Raw genomic sequence first — 16,051 nt, forward strand, 5'->3', positions numbered from 1 at the left:
ATACCCCTCCCCCTTTTAAAATAAAACTTCCCCGAGTCACACACACTTGCAAGGCTCTTGCTTTAACTCAATTTTCATCCGAAGTTCCGTCTTCGAAACACACTGCGCTGCCTGTCTTGTGTGCCCGGCAGCAAACTAGCAAAATGCTCATAGAAGAGCTGAGAAGGTGTAGTGACTGGCTTCCCATGACCTCAAGTGTCTTTGTGAGTGATTTCCAGTATTAGTAAGAATGTTGTGTACCTTTGTGTTACGAAAGGGCTCTTGAGTGTACCGCCTATCAAAAGCTGAGTTGCTACCTCACCACTGTCCTTTGAACACTCCTAATAACTTCCTATCCATACTTGACCAACCACAAGCTTCAACCTCCTGAACTTCTAATCTGCTTGATCACAAACTTTGCTGTGACACACTTAACTTCAGTAACACCAGGATTCAATCAAAAACCATCCACTGAACGCATCTATGTTTATTATTAAAAGGTCTCACACTTAAAATAAAGGGATTTAACGCTAAATAACATAGTCCTTACCCAAACAATATGTATCCAACATTTCATGCTCTTCTGATTACATTTTATACATATTATGTACATGGCTTTTCGTACAGGTCAATTTTTATCTGGGGGAACAATTTTCTTTCCACTGTTGAGAAGAATCAATAAGAAAGCATAGGAAGAGATAGAACACAAACCCAGAAAACACATTTCATCAAACAGTAACAGAGGAATAAAATACTTCTTCAACAATAAAAGCTCTAGAGTCTTGCAACAAAGAACTGTCACATAATATGGAGATTTCAAACATACATTTTCAGAGAGATGGGTTCCTGCATGCCAACTTATAAAGAGGAATCAGAAGAGGACACTTAGCAAAGCAAAGACAAACTAAAAATTTGTTTCATGTGGTGCTGAAAACAAGATGTGATGCATAAAAACACACACTAGATCTTCTGACATGTTAATTTGATAAATTTGAACATTAAAACAGGCAAAATTAGACAGAAGACAAACCAAATGAAACAAACAATAATACATCATAATGAAAGGAACATTTAATTTTCTCATGAGGTACACCTTAGTACTTTTTTCAGCTTTCCAAATTCATTTCTATGCTTCGAAAAACGCAAAAAAAATTAATGAAAAAAAGACAAGGTGCAAAAGTGAAGTAGAAATCCACTGGGTTTTCAAACCTATTCTTTGATACTGTTTTTACAACACACAGTGGGCAAAAGTAAACAAAATAAATAACACAATGAACATAATTTAATTCACCAGGATTGCATAGTTCAGCTCCACAATCGAAGCCATACAAGCATGTGTAAAAAATCCAGTCAAAAAATGAAGAGAACACTCAATAAAGGGTGAAGCAACAGCAAGATCAAAGTAAAGGCCGAGTTAGTTGTAGGAGTAACATGGTAAGGACTAAAACTAAGACTACTGCATCACAGACCACCAACCTTCCTTTTCACTTAAAATACTACGGGATAAACAAACGCTACCCTAAGGACACAAATCGAGATGCAGATCAAATAATAAGGAAAAGAACAACTGTATCAGGAGATCCCGTCAGCAGAATGATAAAATTCTAAATGCAAATGCTGCTAAACCCACAGAGACTTAACAGCCACTCATAATTTGGACTTCTCAAAATAATTATTCAAGAACAATGAGAATTTTGCCAACAAATCAATCAGAGGTCATCACTGTTCCACAGGTACATACTTTCAAATGATATTTTTTTTTTGTTTCTTTTGTTTTGAAAAATAAATAAATAATTTAAAATGATCAGTCTCTTCACATTTAAATGTAATATGTAAACTGACTTACACAATTATGGCCAATCTTACATTTATTGTCAATACTGAAAGGAAAGTGATTTTGGCTGGATAATTTCTTTCATTCTGAGACAACATAATCAATTTAAACATTTCAAAAAAAAAAAAAAAAATCAGAATAGACCAATGTGTGACATGTCTACACTAATTATCAATTTAGAGAAACAACAGTATAGAAAACAATGAAATACAGACAGTAGTATGAAAAAGAAATAAAGGTAACATATCATGACAAAACATTTCCGTACATGAGTTTCTGAACCTCCTCATTACCAGCAGATAAGCTAAAGATACCTCAAAAAGATAATCATTTTGCCTGGGCACATCATTATCAAGCAAAGGACACAGCAGTATTTGGGTATTCCAACAGAAGCTAATTTTATGTGCACTTGAACAAAATATCCAATTTTCGCTTATATAATAATTATGTACACCGAAAATACAGTAAGCTAGCCTAAATATGTCCACTCATTTGACAAAAGAGGAAAACTAAGAAGAATCACAGGTGTAATTGGTAAAAAATCATTGAATGACTGTGAGCCACACCAAAGTTCCAACAATGAGACCAATTGCATTCATTTGGGTACCGCTATATACAATGTACAGTCATATAGATAATAAGCGTCATCTTTTATTTTGTTGTTCATTGCAGAGTAACAGAATGAATATCACATTGCAGTCAAATATGTTAGGGTTGAAAGAAACTTGACAATTTTGTAAATAAAATATACTCACAAACCCTATCACTGAAATCTGAAATGGAAAGCTTTGACAGTTAAGATTCCACCTCTGCCACTGGACGATGGTGAGAGTCAATCAAAGACTGACTAGTGTGGACAGAATCGCTCTTGAGAGATCCATCTTGAAGGGACAATGGGGCCACTACCATCACCAAGTCGGATGCAGTATCTGCACGTTGCCGTTGGCAGGGGCTCACGTCTTCATCAGATGTTGGATTGCTGCTGCTGCTCCTGTCAGATTGCAGAGCTGCTTGCAAGCGTCTATTTTCTTCTTGGAGGCGAATCAGTTTCTCCTGAAGACTTGAGAGGTACTTGTACGGGTCGCGCATGTTCAGAAGCTCTTCGAGTGATTGGGCTTTTTGCTCCAGTTTTTGTATTTCTTCAAAAAGCATTTCTCTTGACCAATCTAGCAAGACTTCTTCCCGTGCACTTTGGTACTCTGACTCAAAATCACGCATATAATACATATGACTGAACGCATCTTTATCTTCATCACAATCAGTGGGGAAATACGCATCTGGGTCATCCATAGGCCCACACCACGCAGGGGATTTGTAACTGTCCTCAAAATTAAGGAACTGGGTGGAATCTTCGTGATCGTCGATCAAGAACTGTGTAGAGTTCTCAGGAGCCTTTGGGACGATGATAGGTCGTAATGACGGCTGAGGGGGACGCTGGTTGCCTACATGTTTAGGGGTAAGAGACCCCAAAACACTCATCTCCGACCCCGACTCAAATGAGTCCTCATCAGTTCCCCTTTCCCCGCCAGACTTACTCAAATGCAGGTCAGGCGGGTGCACCGCCGCAGTTCTGCCTACGAGCCGCTTCTTCCCTCGACGATGACGTTTTCTCCTCTCCCTTGATTCCCACGTTGTGCGCACAGGACCCACTTCACACAACATCTTCGGATTTTCTTCTAACATTACTTCACGAAAGTTTCGAAACACGGCGGACCACTCAACGATTGCAAGATCTGAAACAAGAGAAAGAGAAATTATTTAACACTCGTTGACTTAAAACATAAAAACTTCAGAGAAAAATAATTTATTTTCAACAGGTAAAATTTAAAGATTGAAAAAAAAACCAAAATTAAAAAATAGAAGTATGAGGGTGTAGATATTACTGGAATAAAATAATCTAAAAAGATAAAAAACTGAAGTGAACAAATTGCTCAAGACAAAATAACTGAGAGCTTAAAATTCCACAGCATGTCCTTTAAATCCTAATAAATGCAGCAAACTCCAACAGGACAGAGGAAATGATGAATTATAACCCACCAATAAAATAAGGGCGGACTATGATTCGGAAGTTCTCGGTCGACACAACTTGTGAACGTCCTATAAACGTAATACTATATTAAATAGAGGTCCCTTAGCAACAGAGGCCGATTATGACAAAGAGATTTTTCAAATTCTCAGTAAAACCAAAATGACAGCGTTCTACACTCAAGTCCAAGCATAAATGAATTCCGCGCTGCCAGAGCGAACTTTCCGAAGCACGCAATAGTTGTAGCAAATTCCGTACAACGCTTTATTGTGGCTAATACGAAAACGGAACGTTGTCTTCGTCCGCCATGACACCCAGACCGACGGGCTCTGGACGGGCTCGCCTACTTGCGCCCGCGCCACCAGCCCCTCATATTTTCACAATTTCCTTGCAACTACGAACCAAAGATGAGGCAAGAGCTACACCAAACTGCTCCAAATATTCAAAGGAACTCACCTTCGCTTTACACGAGAGGGTACGGTAACTGATGATTCCCAAAAGCAAATCACTTCGACGGGAGAAAATTCCACGACCACAAGAGCCATTTCGCCCGTTCCAACTGAGGCGAGGCGAGGCTTCGCTTTGCTCACGCTCGCCCGCGACGCGAGTCGGGAAGGATGGGCGTGGGGGGTCGGCCTTCGTTGTGCTGACGTTGCCGCGCCTGCACGGTGCTGCCACCTCGCGGCCGTCTTCGGAACCGCCATCGCTGGCACGAACAGCGGCTTCTCTCTGTCTAGTTGATGTCTAAAATGCGGTTAGGGGAAAAGAAGACAGATGCTTCCCAGTAGACAAATTTTAACCCTCCAAAACCGCAAGCGTAGCATTGTGGTTGGAAACGGTCAGAAAACGATTCAGAAACCCTGGCTGAGTTGGAGTCTCATCTCGCAGGCCGCATTCGGGTAGAAGAAGAAAAGAAGACTAGCAGAAGATACTGCCTTGGCTGAATTTCTATTTTGAACTTGGTTTGTTATTGAGAGTCCAGTGCCGTTGTACACGGCAGTGCTGCAGGCGAGCTCTCTGCTTTCAGAGCTGTCAACTGTGCGCTGTTCGCAGGGATGGCGGACGACGAAAATGTTCAAGATGATGCCCCCGGCGCAGGGGATATGAACACAAAATTCGGCCTGCGACTACGTGGCCGAAAAGGTGCTCTCAAAAAGAAAAATGTGTACAACGTGAAGGATCACAAGTTCATTCCACGCTTCTTCAAACAACCGACCTTCTGCAGCCACTGCAAAGACTTCATTTGGTGAGTCCCCTTTCTTTTGAATGTGTATCACATTAGGTGACGTTTGAGGTTGTGTGGCGTGTCAGTGAGGTACGTCGCACTCCGAACTGTCGTACGGGACGCGTCAAACCAGTCCCCGCCCGTCGTGTCGGCAGTGTAAACTAAATTGAAAATCGGTACCCGTGAATTCTAACCTCCTCGGTGTTGTGGGCAATTGATTGACAGCGATTTCCGATCGGCGTGTCACCTGTGCACAGTGATGTGCCGAGACGGCGGCGCTCGCGCGAGTGCCGTCGTTACCTGTTACGGTCCCTGGCTTCTCCGCGGCTCCGCGGTGGGACGGTCCAGCCGATGACCATTGCCGCGCGGGGCGGTCGACGCAGTGGTCGCCAAATACGCGTTTGTTGTCGTCCGTCAATCCTGGCAACTTTGCAGCGCTGCAGCGCCAGCGTCGCGATCGCCTCAAAACGCGGCGCCGCTTTTTCGTCGACGCGATGAATGTGGACTTCACACGCTGCCGCGGTGCGCAAGCTGCAGCGCCCGCCACTCAATTTAATTTCTCGTCAGTTTAAAATTTTTCGCCCGCCGCTGCGGCGCGCGTGGTGCTGGTTCGAACTGTGGGCGCCGTGCTAATTGGCGCGCTCTCTCTCGCACTCGAGCCGACGGCGGGGACGGCGGCCGCGGGGACCGCGCATCGAGTACCCGCCGCACTTTGGCACCCACTCGCGGTGCGGAGTGCGGGCGTTTCCCGCCCCGGGGAATTCCTGCCGATACACTGACGCGAGTGAGTGAGAAACAGAGAGAGACAGAGACGAGAGTGTAAATGTGTGAGTGTGGGAAAGTGTGGCCGGGCCGCCTTTGCGACACCACGCTGCGTGTCCTCTTGAAGGGAAGTCCGGTCGAGGCTGGTCCTGCAGGGCGCCGCTCTGTCTCTCTCGCACTCGTGGGGCGCGTGCGGTGGGGTGCGAGAGAGACAGAGCGACTGTGGGATGGGATACCCGTCCAGCGGCATGCGGCATGGCTCCGCGGCGGTCGGCGGGGTCACCAATAACTCGACTCGTCTCGTCTCCGCGCGCTCCATCCGGCGGCGGCCGAGGCTGCGGCCCGCGCGGGCCCGCGTCGCCCTGGAACGACCAAACCGAGGGAAAGCGTGCTCCGCGACGTGGCGGATCCAGAGAGTAGCACTTTCTGCCCACTGACAGCGGCAAAGTGTTGCTGGTTGCCGATACCTTTCAGGCGGCTGTCTAGGGTGACCCCTCGTCCTTGCTTGCCGGGCGTGCCCGCTTCCCTGCGAGGCCTTCCAGTGGAGCGATTCAGATGCGGTTCGTCGCCCTGCCTCCCTGTTGGTGAGCCCCACGAGTGCGAGTGCGAGAGAGAGAGAGAGAGAGAGAGAGAGAGAGAGAGAGAGAGAGAGAGAGAGAGAGAGAGAGAGAGAGAGAGAGAGAGAAAACGACTCCCCCGGATCGCTCGGCTGGCGAGACGCAGCTGGCGTGGCGGCGGTTGTCGGATTTTGGTGCAGTGTGGTGGCATGTGGTGTGGCCGGTGCTGGTCGGGACACAGTGGGCCAGAAGACCGCCGAGCCGAAGGCGGTCAAAACTCAAGACGCGTTTTGAGCTCGAGAGTCGCTAAACAGGCCTCGAACCGAGCGTGTGACCCTACCAATGGATTCCCTGTTCGGAGAGCAATCCATCGGTGGGGTCGTCACACGTTCGGTTCGAATCCCATTTAGCGACTCTGGAGCTCTAGAGTTTTGGCCGCTTGCGCGGGTCTTCTGACCCACTGTGCGGCGTGCCATGGTCCCATCCCCCAGCGGATACAGGACGCTGAACTGCAATCTGGCGATGTGTTACGGCACATGAGACGGTGCCCGGCGGGCTTGGCTGGGCTCGCCGCCAACGCCAATACGCCGATACGAACTGCAATCCGGCTGCAATCCGTTTACGGCGCGCAGACGCTCCGAGTTGATTGCGTTCCAGGACGATATCCGTTTGAAGTGCCAGCCCCGAGGCCAGCCCCGGGCACTCCAGGCTGATGCCGAGCACTGCTTTGGTCGCTGTCTCTCTCGCACCCTTCCCTGCCGGGACCGCCCCGTGAGTGCGAGGGAGATGGAGCATCGGCCCGAAGCTCCCCGGCTAGCCTGCGGGTTGCCTGCGGGTTGCCTGCGGGCCCAGGTCCGCGTCGACCGCGCGCACTTGGTGTGGCGTCTGTCCTGGACTCCTCCGCCGGCCAGACGACCAGGACGACCAGGACTGCCGGGCAGGTCGATGAAGGGCAAATCCCCTTGGGAATGGCGTGGCGAGGCCCTCGGAGTCCCTGCACTACAACCCCCGGTGCGGCCGGTGCGGGGGCTCTGTGGCGGCCGCCTGCTTGAGGGCTTGGGGGAGCCGGGCCCAGCCAGAGCAGACTGATTCCGAGAGTCTTTTTCGCCTCTCCGTCTCTCTCGCACAAGTAGGGACACCCCACGAGTGCGAGAGAGAGCGACGATTCGGTGTGCGCGCTTGCGTCGGAGGGCGTCGAGGGGCAGCGAGGGGCTCTCCGATACGCTTTGCGTCGATTTGCCTCGGGGGTTGCGAGGGGCCGTGCCGTTCGAGTATTGCGTCACACTCCAGTGGCCAAGCTCGACCATTGCCACCCCTTGGCTCGCCCTGGCTGTGCTTTGGAAAACGCACCACATTAGTGTCCGACCGCGAGCCTTTTGCAGGACTCTGGTTACGAGAGTCGTTTTCGTCTCGCACCTATACAGGACGTAAGTGCGAGAGAGACAGGGCGACGGAAACGACTCTCGGAGTGAGTCTGCTGGAGCTAGCGCCGTGGCGGTAGGCCGTGCATGGCGTGGCATGGCGTGGCATGGCGTGGCATGGCGTGGCATGGCGTGGCATGGCGTGGCATGGCGTGGCATGGCGTGGCATGGCGTGGCATGGCGTGGCATGGCGTGGCATGGCGTGGCATGGCGTGGCATGGCGTGGCATGGCGTGGCATGGCGTGGCTCGGCGTGGCATGGCGTGGCATGGCGTGGCATGGCGTGGCTTGGCGTGGCATGGCGTGGCATGGCGTGGCGTGGCATGGCGTGGCATGGCGCCTTACGGAGGCGGGGTAGGCAACCCGGGTGCAGCCCTGCTCGGCGGGACGGCCTACCTCCACGGCGTTCGCGTGCCTTGCTGTCCTCCGCGCTGCACTGCCCGACTTTGAGCGCATTCAAGCCAGGTTGACCCGCATCGCAGTGGGCTGGACCGGGCTGGGCTGACATTCGCACCGAGCTGCGCCAGCCGCGCACTTTCCCGACCGTCCCCGATCTTGTCTCGAGCGTTTTCCGAACGTTTCCCGAGCGTTTCGCGAACGTTTTCCAAGCGTTTCCTCAGACTTTCTCTTGCGTTTGAGGAGCGGCGTGCGGCCCGGGGACTGCCCGGGTCAGCGAGGAAACGCTCTGGCCTTTTAAATGGCCCGGGGCGACTTCTCGAGGAGCGCGCAAAGCTGTCTACGCAACAGCGTCGCTCTGTCTCTCTCGCGCTCGCGGCGCGTCCCCCGGGGGAGCGAGAGAGACAGGGCGACGTCACGCGGTGCGGAGTCAGCCTGCCGCCCCTTTTGTTCGCGGACGGGAAAATTGAATTACCCGATACTGCGGTCCTAGGGGCCGTGCCGGCCGTGCGTCCAGGGCGGATCCAGCGTCGGTTTCAGGGGGCGATGAACATTTACCGTCGTGCTGTGCTGCTGGCAGCGAGTCCCATTAACCCCTCGGCGGGCCGGGACGCGAGTCGCACGAGGCCGAGACAAAACATCGCGGAGGTGCTAGCCGCCCCGCCCCGCCCCGCACAGTGGGCCAGAAGACCGGTGGATGCGGCCAAAACTCTGGTCACGTTTTGAGCTCCAGAGTCGCTAAATGGGACTCGAACCGAACGTGTGACCCCACCAATGGATTGCTCTCCGAACGAGGAATCCATTGGTAGGGTCACACGTACGGTTCGAGCCCTGTTCAGCGACTCTGGAGCTCAAAACGCGTCTTGAGTTTTGGCCGCCTCCACCGGTCTTGGCCCACCGTGCCCCGCCCCTCGCACCTTGGCGCGGCGCCAGCCCGTATCGCAGCAGGCGTCGCGGATCGCGGATGGCCGGGCATCCACCGCCCGCCGGCCTGTCACCGAGTGGGGCTTAAGCCGGCCGGGTGGTGCGCCGCTCCGCCGCTTCGCTGCCAGAAGATTGCGCTGTTGTGTTAGCGCGTTAGCGCCACCCGCTGCCGCGTGGCCGCCGGCGGAAGCGACGGCAGCAGCAGCAGTGCGGACGAGTACCGACAGATAATCCGTGTTTATCTTTCGCAAGATATCGCTTTCCTCTCCTCTTCGGGCTGCTGAAGTGTACGCCGGGGCAACAAGTACGCACAAAATTAGGTGCACGCTGACGAAAATCCCCCTTTTTCCTCCTCACAAGAAACAGAAAAAATCGATTTAAAATAAATGCCGTTTGTTTTGAAGGTTTTGGCAACAACCTACGTGCATCCACTTTTAACTAAAACAAAATAGAAATGGAAACGAGGGAAAAGCTGTGTAAATTGTTTTGTTCTCTTTGGTTGCTGTGCGCTGCCCGCCCCGCCTCGGCCGCGTCTCGGCGGCCGGTCCCCTCCGGTCCCCTCGGCCCGCGGGCCATTCCGAAATAGCGAATAGTTCTCCACGGCTTTTGGCGGTGTGCGCGGGCGCGGCCGGCACGGCTGGCGCCAACAACGGTGCATGTATCTATGAGCCGCGCGAGCCGGGCGAGCCGACTCGGGGCCAGCCGGTTCTGATGTATCTCTTGCTCACGCCAATCACTCTCGTGTTCTTGTTCTTGATAGACCGAGGGCCCGTCGGAGAGGCAGCCCCCCCCCCTTCCCTTTCTAGCATACGCACACCACCCACCACGCACACAACACACGCCAGCTCGCGCTGACGCTCACTAGTGGGCATGATGGGCTCTGTCTCTTCCAGTGTAATTGAAAGTAAGCCGCGGCATAGACAGCTGTCACTATCAATTAGACTCGCACCGTGGACGTGGTTCGTGCTTTCCTTCCCCGAAATGGCCGACTCCGCTCGCTTTCGTCGTCCCGGCCGTCCCCCCTCGTGCCTGTCGGCCTGTCGCAGCCAATGACTCCGGGTGCCTTGCGGACCTTGCGGTGCCGTGGCGGGGCCGTTTGCCGAGGCGCCACTTTTATTCTCTAGTTTATCAAATTTTATGTGGGGTCTGCGTGCGGGCGTGCGCAAGGGCGTGCGGGCACCTGAGCCCCCCCCCCCCCCCTCAGGGTGGGGGCGGGCTGGCGGGCGGGCCTCACGCAACGTACGCTGATTAGCGTGCAGCGAACCCACCCGGACCCACCCGGACCCACCCGGACCCACCCGGACCCACCCGGACCCACTCGGACCCACCCGGACCCACCCGGACCCACTCGGACCCACCCGGACCCACCCGGACCCACCCACTCCACACGGATGGGTCCTGCTCCCTTCACCGCATCTTATTATTTTTCACGATGACTTTTTTTTACCTCCCTCTTCTCCCCTCTTTTTTTTTCAGTTTTCCTTCTCCGACCGTTTTGTTATTGTTAAAACGTTTGTCGCACTCTCACGCGTGGTTCGTCCCATTTCAATGTCGAAAACAAAAAAAAAAATCCAGCGGGACTTGTGTTGCATTTTTTTTGGCTCGTATCTTTCGTTTTGTTCCTGTCTCGTTTCGCTGTCACTCATCTTTTGCCACAGTAAATCATTATTCGTGTCCTTGCCACCGGTTGTCGCATCTCCTTCTCTCTCTCTCTTCTCTCTCTCTCTCTCTCTCTCTCTCTCTCTCTCTCTCTCTCTCTCTCTCTCTCTCTCTCTCTTTCTGCGGTTCGTTTGGCAGTTTCTCGCATTAATTGTGCCGCCCTGCAGACTGACTCCAAGTGAGATGTCTCTGCCTCTCTCGCACTCATGGGGCGCTCCTTGGCGGTGCGAGAGAGACAGAGCGACGGCCGCACTGGGCGGGCCTGGCCTGGGCGGCTTGCCGTGGGCCGCTAATAGTTTGAACGGCAGGCGGGCGAGCGCGGGCAAAGCCCTGGCAGGCCGCGTCCCCGAGCCCGTGCGGCCGTGCCTGTGCCGCTGCACACCTCGCCGCCCGGCCCGGCTCCAAGGGCTGGCTCACAATCAGTGGTAATTAATTTGATTGCTGCGGAGAGAGAGAGAGAGAGAGAGAGAGAGAGAGAGAGAGAGACGAGCGGCGCAGTTTGAAGGGAATAAGCGGGCCGAACTCGACCCGGCCCTTGTCGCCGTGCTTCGCCGTGCTTCCCTTCACTCTACGGACCCCCCGGCGGAACGCTTTCGTCGCTATGCCCGCCTGCTAGACGCGGCCCCCGGGGCTGTTCATTAGACCTACCTCACAGTTGACATACCAATATATTTATTAATAAAAATATAAATATAAATATTTGAATAAAAATATGGGACTATAAATAATAGTGTTATAAATATTAACAAAAAAGGTTGACCTACCCCACAGTTCACCTACCCTATATTTTTATTATAAATTTTTTTGAAGTATCGTCTACTGTCACTGGGACACTGTCACGCTTCACCTGCCGCGACGTCATCGCTCTTCCCCTGCCGCGACACTGTCGCGCTTCCTTAGCCGCGACACTGTCGCGCTTCCCCTGCTGCGACACTGTCGCGCTTCCCCTGCCGCGACACTGTCGCGCTTCCCCTGCCGCGAGGCCGTCGCGCTTCCCCTGCCGCGACACTGTCGCGCTTCCCCTGCCGCGACACTGTCGCGCTTCCTTTGCCGCGACACTGTCGCGCTTCCCCTGCCGCGACACTGTCGCGCTTCCCCTGACGCGACACTGTCGCGCTTCCCCTGCCGCGACACTGTCGCGCTTCCCCTGCCGCGAAACCGTCGCGCTTCCCCTGCCGCGACATCGTCGCGCTTCCCCTGCCGCGACACTGTCGCGCTTCCCCTGCCGCGAGGCCGTCGCGCTTCCCCTGCCGCGACACTGTCGCGCTTCCCCTGCCGCGACACTGTCGCGCTTCCCCTGCCGCGACACTGTCGCGCTTCCCCTGCCGCGACACTGTCGCGCTTCCTTTGCCGCGACACTGTGGCGCTTTCCCTGCCGCGACACTGTCGCGTTTCCCCTGCCGCGACACTGTCGCGCTTCCCCTGCCGCGAGGCCGTCGCGCTTCCCCTGCCGCGAGGCCGTCGCGCTTCCCCTGCCGCGACACTGTCGCGCTTCCCCTGCCGCGAGGCCGTCGCGCTTCCCCTGCCGCGAGCAAGGGCGCCGGAAGTGAGGTGCGGGGGGGGGGGGCGACTTGCCCCCCCAAAATCTGGTGAGGGGGCATCGCCCGCCCCACTTTCAGACACTAAAGTGCCATTCTGAGCTCGTAATAGAGAGAAAAATATAGCAAAGTAGCAAATTCTTTGATTTTTGGCTTCTTGCTCGCTTCGCTCGCAGGTTTTCTTAATTTTCCTCCATTATTTTGCCGTTTGGCTCGCTTCGCCCACCAATAAAGCGTGTGATTAAGCTCTAAAAATGGCAAAAGTTGTGTTAAAGTCTAGAATTGTGTGAATTTTCGCTTTAAGCTCGCTTCGCTCGCTGGATTTGGAACACTATTAGAGAAGTCTAAACCGTATTGGGTGTTGCCCCTTAACGGTAGGCAACCCAACAATTTTTCATAAAAATTTTGCCCCCCCCCCTACCAGAAAGTACTTTCGGCGGCCCTGGACGCTGGCACAGCCTCGCTGTTTGACGCTGGCACAGCCTCGCTGTTTGACGCTGGCACAGCCTCGCTGTTTGACGCTGGCACAGCCTCGCTGTGTGAGGCTGGCACAGCCTCGCTGTGTGAGGCTGGCACAGCTTTGCTGTTTGACCAAGGTGTGTTTGACGCTGGCACAGCCTCGCTGTGTGAGGCTGGCACAGCCTCGCTGTGTGAGGCAGGCACAGCCTCGCTGTTTGACGCTGGCACAGCCTCGCTGTTTGACGCTGGCACAGCCTCGCTGTTTGACGCTGGCTCAGCCTCGCTGTGTGAGGCTGGCACAGCCTCGCTGTTTGACGCTGGCACAGCCTCGCTGTTTGACGCTGGCACAGCCTCGCTGTGTGAGGCTGGCACAGCTTTGCTGTTTGACGCTGGCACAGCCTCGCTGTGTGAGGCTGGCACAGCCTCGCTGTGTGAGGCAGGCACAGCCTCGCTGTGTGAGGCAGGCACAGCCTCGCTGTTTGACGCTGGCACAGCCTCGCTGTTTGACGCTGGCACAGCCTCGCTGTTTGACGCTGGCACACCCTCGCTGTGTGAGGCTGGCACAGCCTCGCTGTGTGAGGCTGGCACAGCCTCGCTGTTTGACGCTGGCACAGCCTCGCTGTTTGACGCTGGCACAGCCTCGCTGTGTGACGCTGGCACAGGCTCGCTGTTTAACGCTGGCACAGCCTCGCTGTTTGACGCTGGCACAGCCTCGCTGTTTGACGCTGGCACAGCCTCGCTGTTTGACGCTGGCACAGCCTCGCTGTTTGACGCTGGCACAGCCTCGCTGTTTGACGCTGGCACAGCCTCGCTGTTTGACGCTGGCACAGCCTCGCTGTTTGACGCTGGCACAGTCTCGCTATGTGAGGCTGGCAAAGCCTCGCTGTGTGAGGCAGGCACAGCCTCGCTGTTTGACGCTGGCACAGCCTCGCTGTTTGACGCTGGCACAGCCTCGCTGTTTGACGCTGGCACAGCCTCGCTGTGTGAGGCTGGCACAGCCTCGCTGTGTGAGGCTGGCACAGCCTCGCTGTGTGACGCTGGCACAGCCTCGCTGTGTGAGGCTGGCACAGCCTCGCTGTGTGAGGCTGGCACAGCCTCGCTGTTTGACGCTGGCACAGCCTCGCTGTTTGACGCTGGCACAGCCTCGCTGTTTGACTCTGGCACAGCCTCGCTGTTTGACGCTGGCACAGCCTCGCTGTGTGAGGCTGGCACAGCCTCGCTGTTTGACGCTGGCACAGCCTCGCTGTTTGACGCTGGCACAGCCTCGCTGTTTAACGCTGGCACAGCCTCACTGTTTGACGCTGGCACAGCCTCGCTGTTTGACGCTGGCACAGCCTTGCTGTTTGACGCTGGCACAGCCTCGCTGTTTGACGCTGGCACAGCCTCGCTGTTTAACGCTGGCACAGCCTCGCTGTTTGACGCTGGCACAGCCTCGCTGTGTGAGGCTGGCACAGCCTCGCTGTTTGACGCTGGCTCAGCCTCGCTGTTTGACGCTGGCACAGCCTCGCTGTTTGACGCTGGCACAGCCTCGCTGTGTGAGGCTGGCACGGCCTCGCTGTGTGAGGCTGGCACAGGCTCGCTGTGTGTGGCTGGCACAGCCTCGCTGTGTGAGGCTGGCACAGCCTCGCTGTGTGAGGCTGGCACAGCCTCGCTGTTTAACGCTGGCACAGCCTCGCTGTTTGACGCTGGCACAGCCTCGCTGTTTGACGCTGGCACAGCCTCGCTGTTTGACGCTGGCACAGCCTCGCTGTTTGACGCTGGCACAGCCTCGCTGTTTGACGCTGGCACAGCCTCGCTGTTTGACGCTGGCACAGCCTCGCTGTGTGAGGCTGGCACAGCCTCGCTGTGTGAGGCTGGCACAGCCTCGCTGTGTGAGGCTGGCACAGCCTCGCTGTTTGAGGCTGGCACAGCCTCGCTGTGTGAGGCTGGCACAGCCTCGCTGTGTGAGGCTGGCACAGCCTCGCTGTTTGACGCTGGCACAGCCTCGCTGTTTGACGCTGGCACAGCCTCGCTGTTTGACGCTGGCACAGCCTCGCTGTTTGACCCTGGCACAGCCTCGCTGTTTGACGCTGGCACAGCCTCGCTGTTTGACGCTGGCACAGCCTCGCTGTTTGACGCTGGCACAGCCTCGCTATGTGAGGCTGGAAACAGCCTCGCTGTGTGAGGCTGGCACAGCCTCGCTGTGTGACGCTGGCACAGCCTCGCTGTTTGACGCTGGCACAGCCTCGCTGTTTGACGCTGGCACAGCCTCGCTGTGTGAGGCTGGCACAGCCTCGCTGTTTGACGCTGGCACAGCCTCGCTGTTTGACTCTGGCACAGCCTCGCTTTTTGGGACGCTGGCACAGCCTCGCTGTTTGACGCTGGCACAGCCTCGCTGTTTGACGCTGGCACAGCCTCGCTGTTTGACGCTGGCACAGCCTCGCTGTTTGACGCTGGCACAGCCTCGCTGTGTGAGGCTGGCACAGCCTCGCTGTTTGACGCTGGCTCAGCCTCGCTGTTTGACGCTGGCACAGCCTCGCTTTTTGACGCTGGCACAGCCTCGCTGTGTGAGGCTGGCACGGCCTCGCTGTGTGAGGCTGGCACAGCCTCGCTGTGTGAGGCTGGCACAGCCTCGCTGTGTGAGGCTGGCACAGCCTCGCTGTGTGAGGCTGGCACAGCCTCGCTGTTTAACGCTGGCACAGCCTCGCTGTTTGACGCTGGCACAGCCTCGCTGTTTGACGCTGGCACAGCCTCGCTGTTTGACGCTGGCACAGCCTCGCTGTTTGACGCTGGCACAGCCTCGCTGTTTGACGCTGGCACAGCCTCGCTGTTTGACGCTGGCACAGTCTCGCTATGTGAGGCTGGCAAAGCCTCGCTGTGTGAGGCAGGCACAGCCTCGCTGTTTGACGCTGGCACAGCCTCGCTGTTTGACGCTGGCACAGCCTCGCTGTTTGACGCTGGCACAGCCTCGCTGTGTGAGGCTGGCACAGCCTCGCTGTTTGACGCTGGCACAGCCTCGCTGTGTGAGGCTGGCACAGCCTCGCTGTGTGAGGCTGGCACAGCCTCGCTGTTTGACGCTGGCACAGCCTCGCTGTTTGACGCTGGCACAGCCTCGCTGTTTGACTCTGGCACAGCCTCGCTGTTTGACGCTGGCACAGCCTCGCTGTTTGACGCTGGCACAGCCTCGCTGTGTGAGGCTGGCACAGCCTCGCCACTGCAAATCCAAAGGCAGTACTTTTGGTACCTTTTTTGGCGATACAATTGAGTATCGCCAATAAACGGCCTTACGGAAG

General features: G+C 55.2%; 2 protein-coding genes across 6 annotated transcripts in view; one reads left to right on the plus strand and one right to left on the minus strand.

Moving 5' to 3' along the window:
* Positions 1-451: 451 nt before the first annotated feature.
* On the minus strand, positions 452-4,468 carry LOC117651930. Its single transcript, XM_034396543.1, has 2 exons — positions 4,296-4,468; positions 452-3,546 (listed from the first exon to the last, which is right to left on the minus strand). Exon 2 carries the CDS (start codon positions 3,494-3,496, stop codon positions 2,609-2,611), a length of 888 nt encoding a protein of 295 aa, XP_034252434.1. The 5' UTR covers positions 3,497-3,546; positions 4,296-4,468; the 3' UTR covers positions 452-2,608.
* Positions 4,469-4,791: 323 nt separating this feature from the next.
* LOC117651929 (protein kinase C, brain isozyme) overlaps positions 4,792-16,051 on the plus strand; it is a 75,529-nt gene continuing 64,269 nt past the window's right edge. For 3 of the 5 annotated variants that reach the window (XM_034396538.1, XM_034396540.1, XM_034396537.1), the window contains exon 1: positions 4,792-5,085. In XM_034396538.1, coding sequence (XP_034252429.1) covers positions 4,895-5,085 — 191 coding nt within the window. In that variant the 5' untranslated portion in view covers positions 4,792-4,894. The remainder of the gene's footprint in view (positions 5,086-16,051) is intronic. The other 2 variants (XM_034396539.1, XM_034396542.1) reach the window with 2 other exon arrangements.

This window comes from Thrips palmi, unplaced genomic scaffold, assembly GCF_012932325.1.
Source record: "Thrips palmi isolate BJ-2018 unplaced genomic scaffold, TpBJ-2018v1 HiC_scaffold_6, whole genome shotgun sequence".
Taxonomy (NCBI): Eukaryota; Metazoa; Arthropoda; class Insecta; order Thysanoptera; family Thripidae; genus Thrips; species Thrips palmi.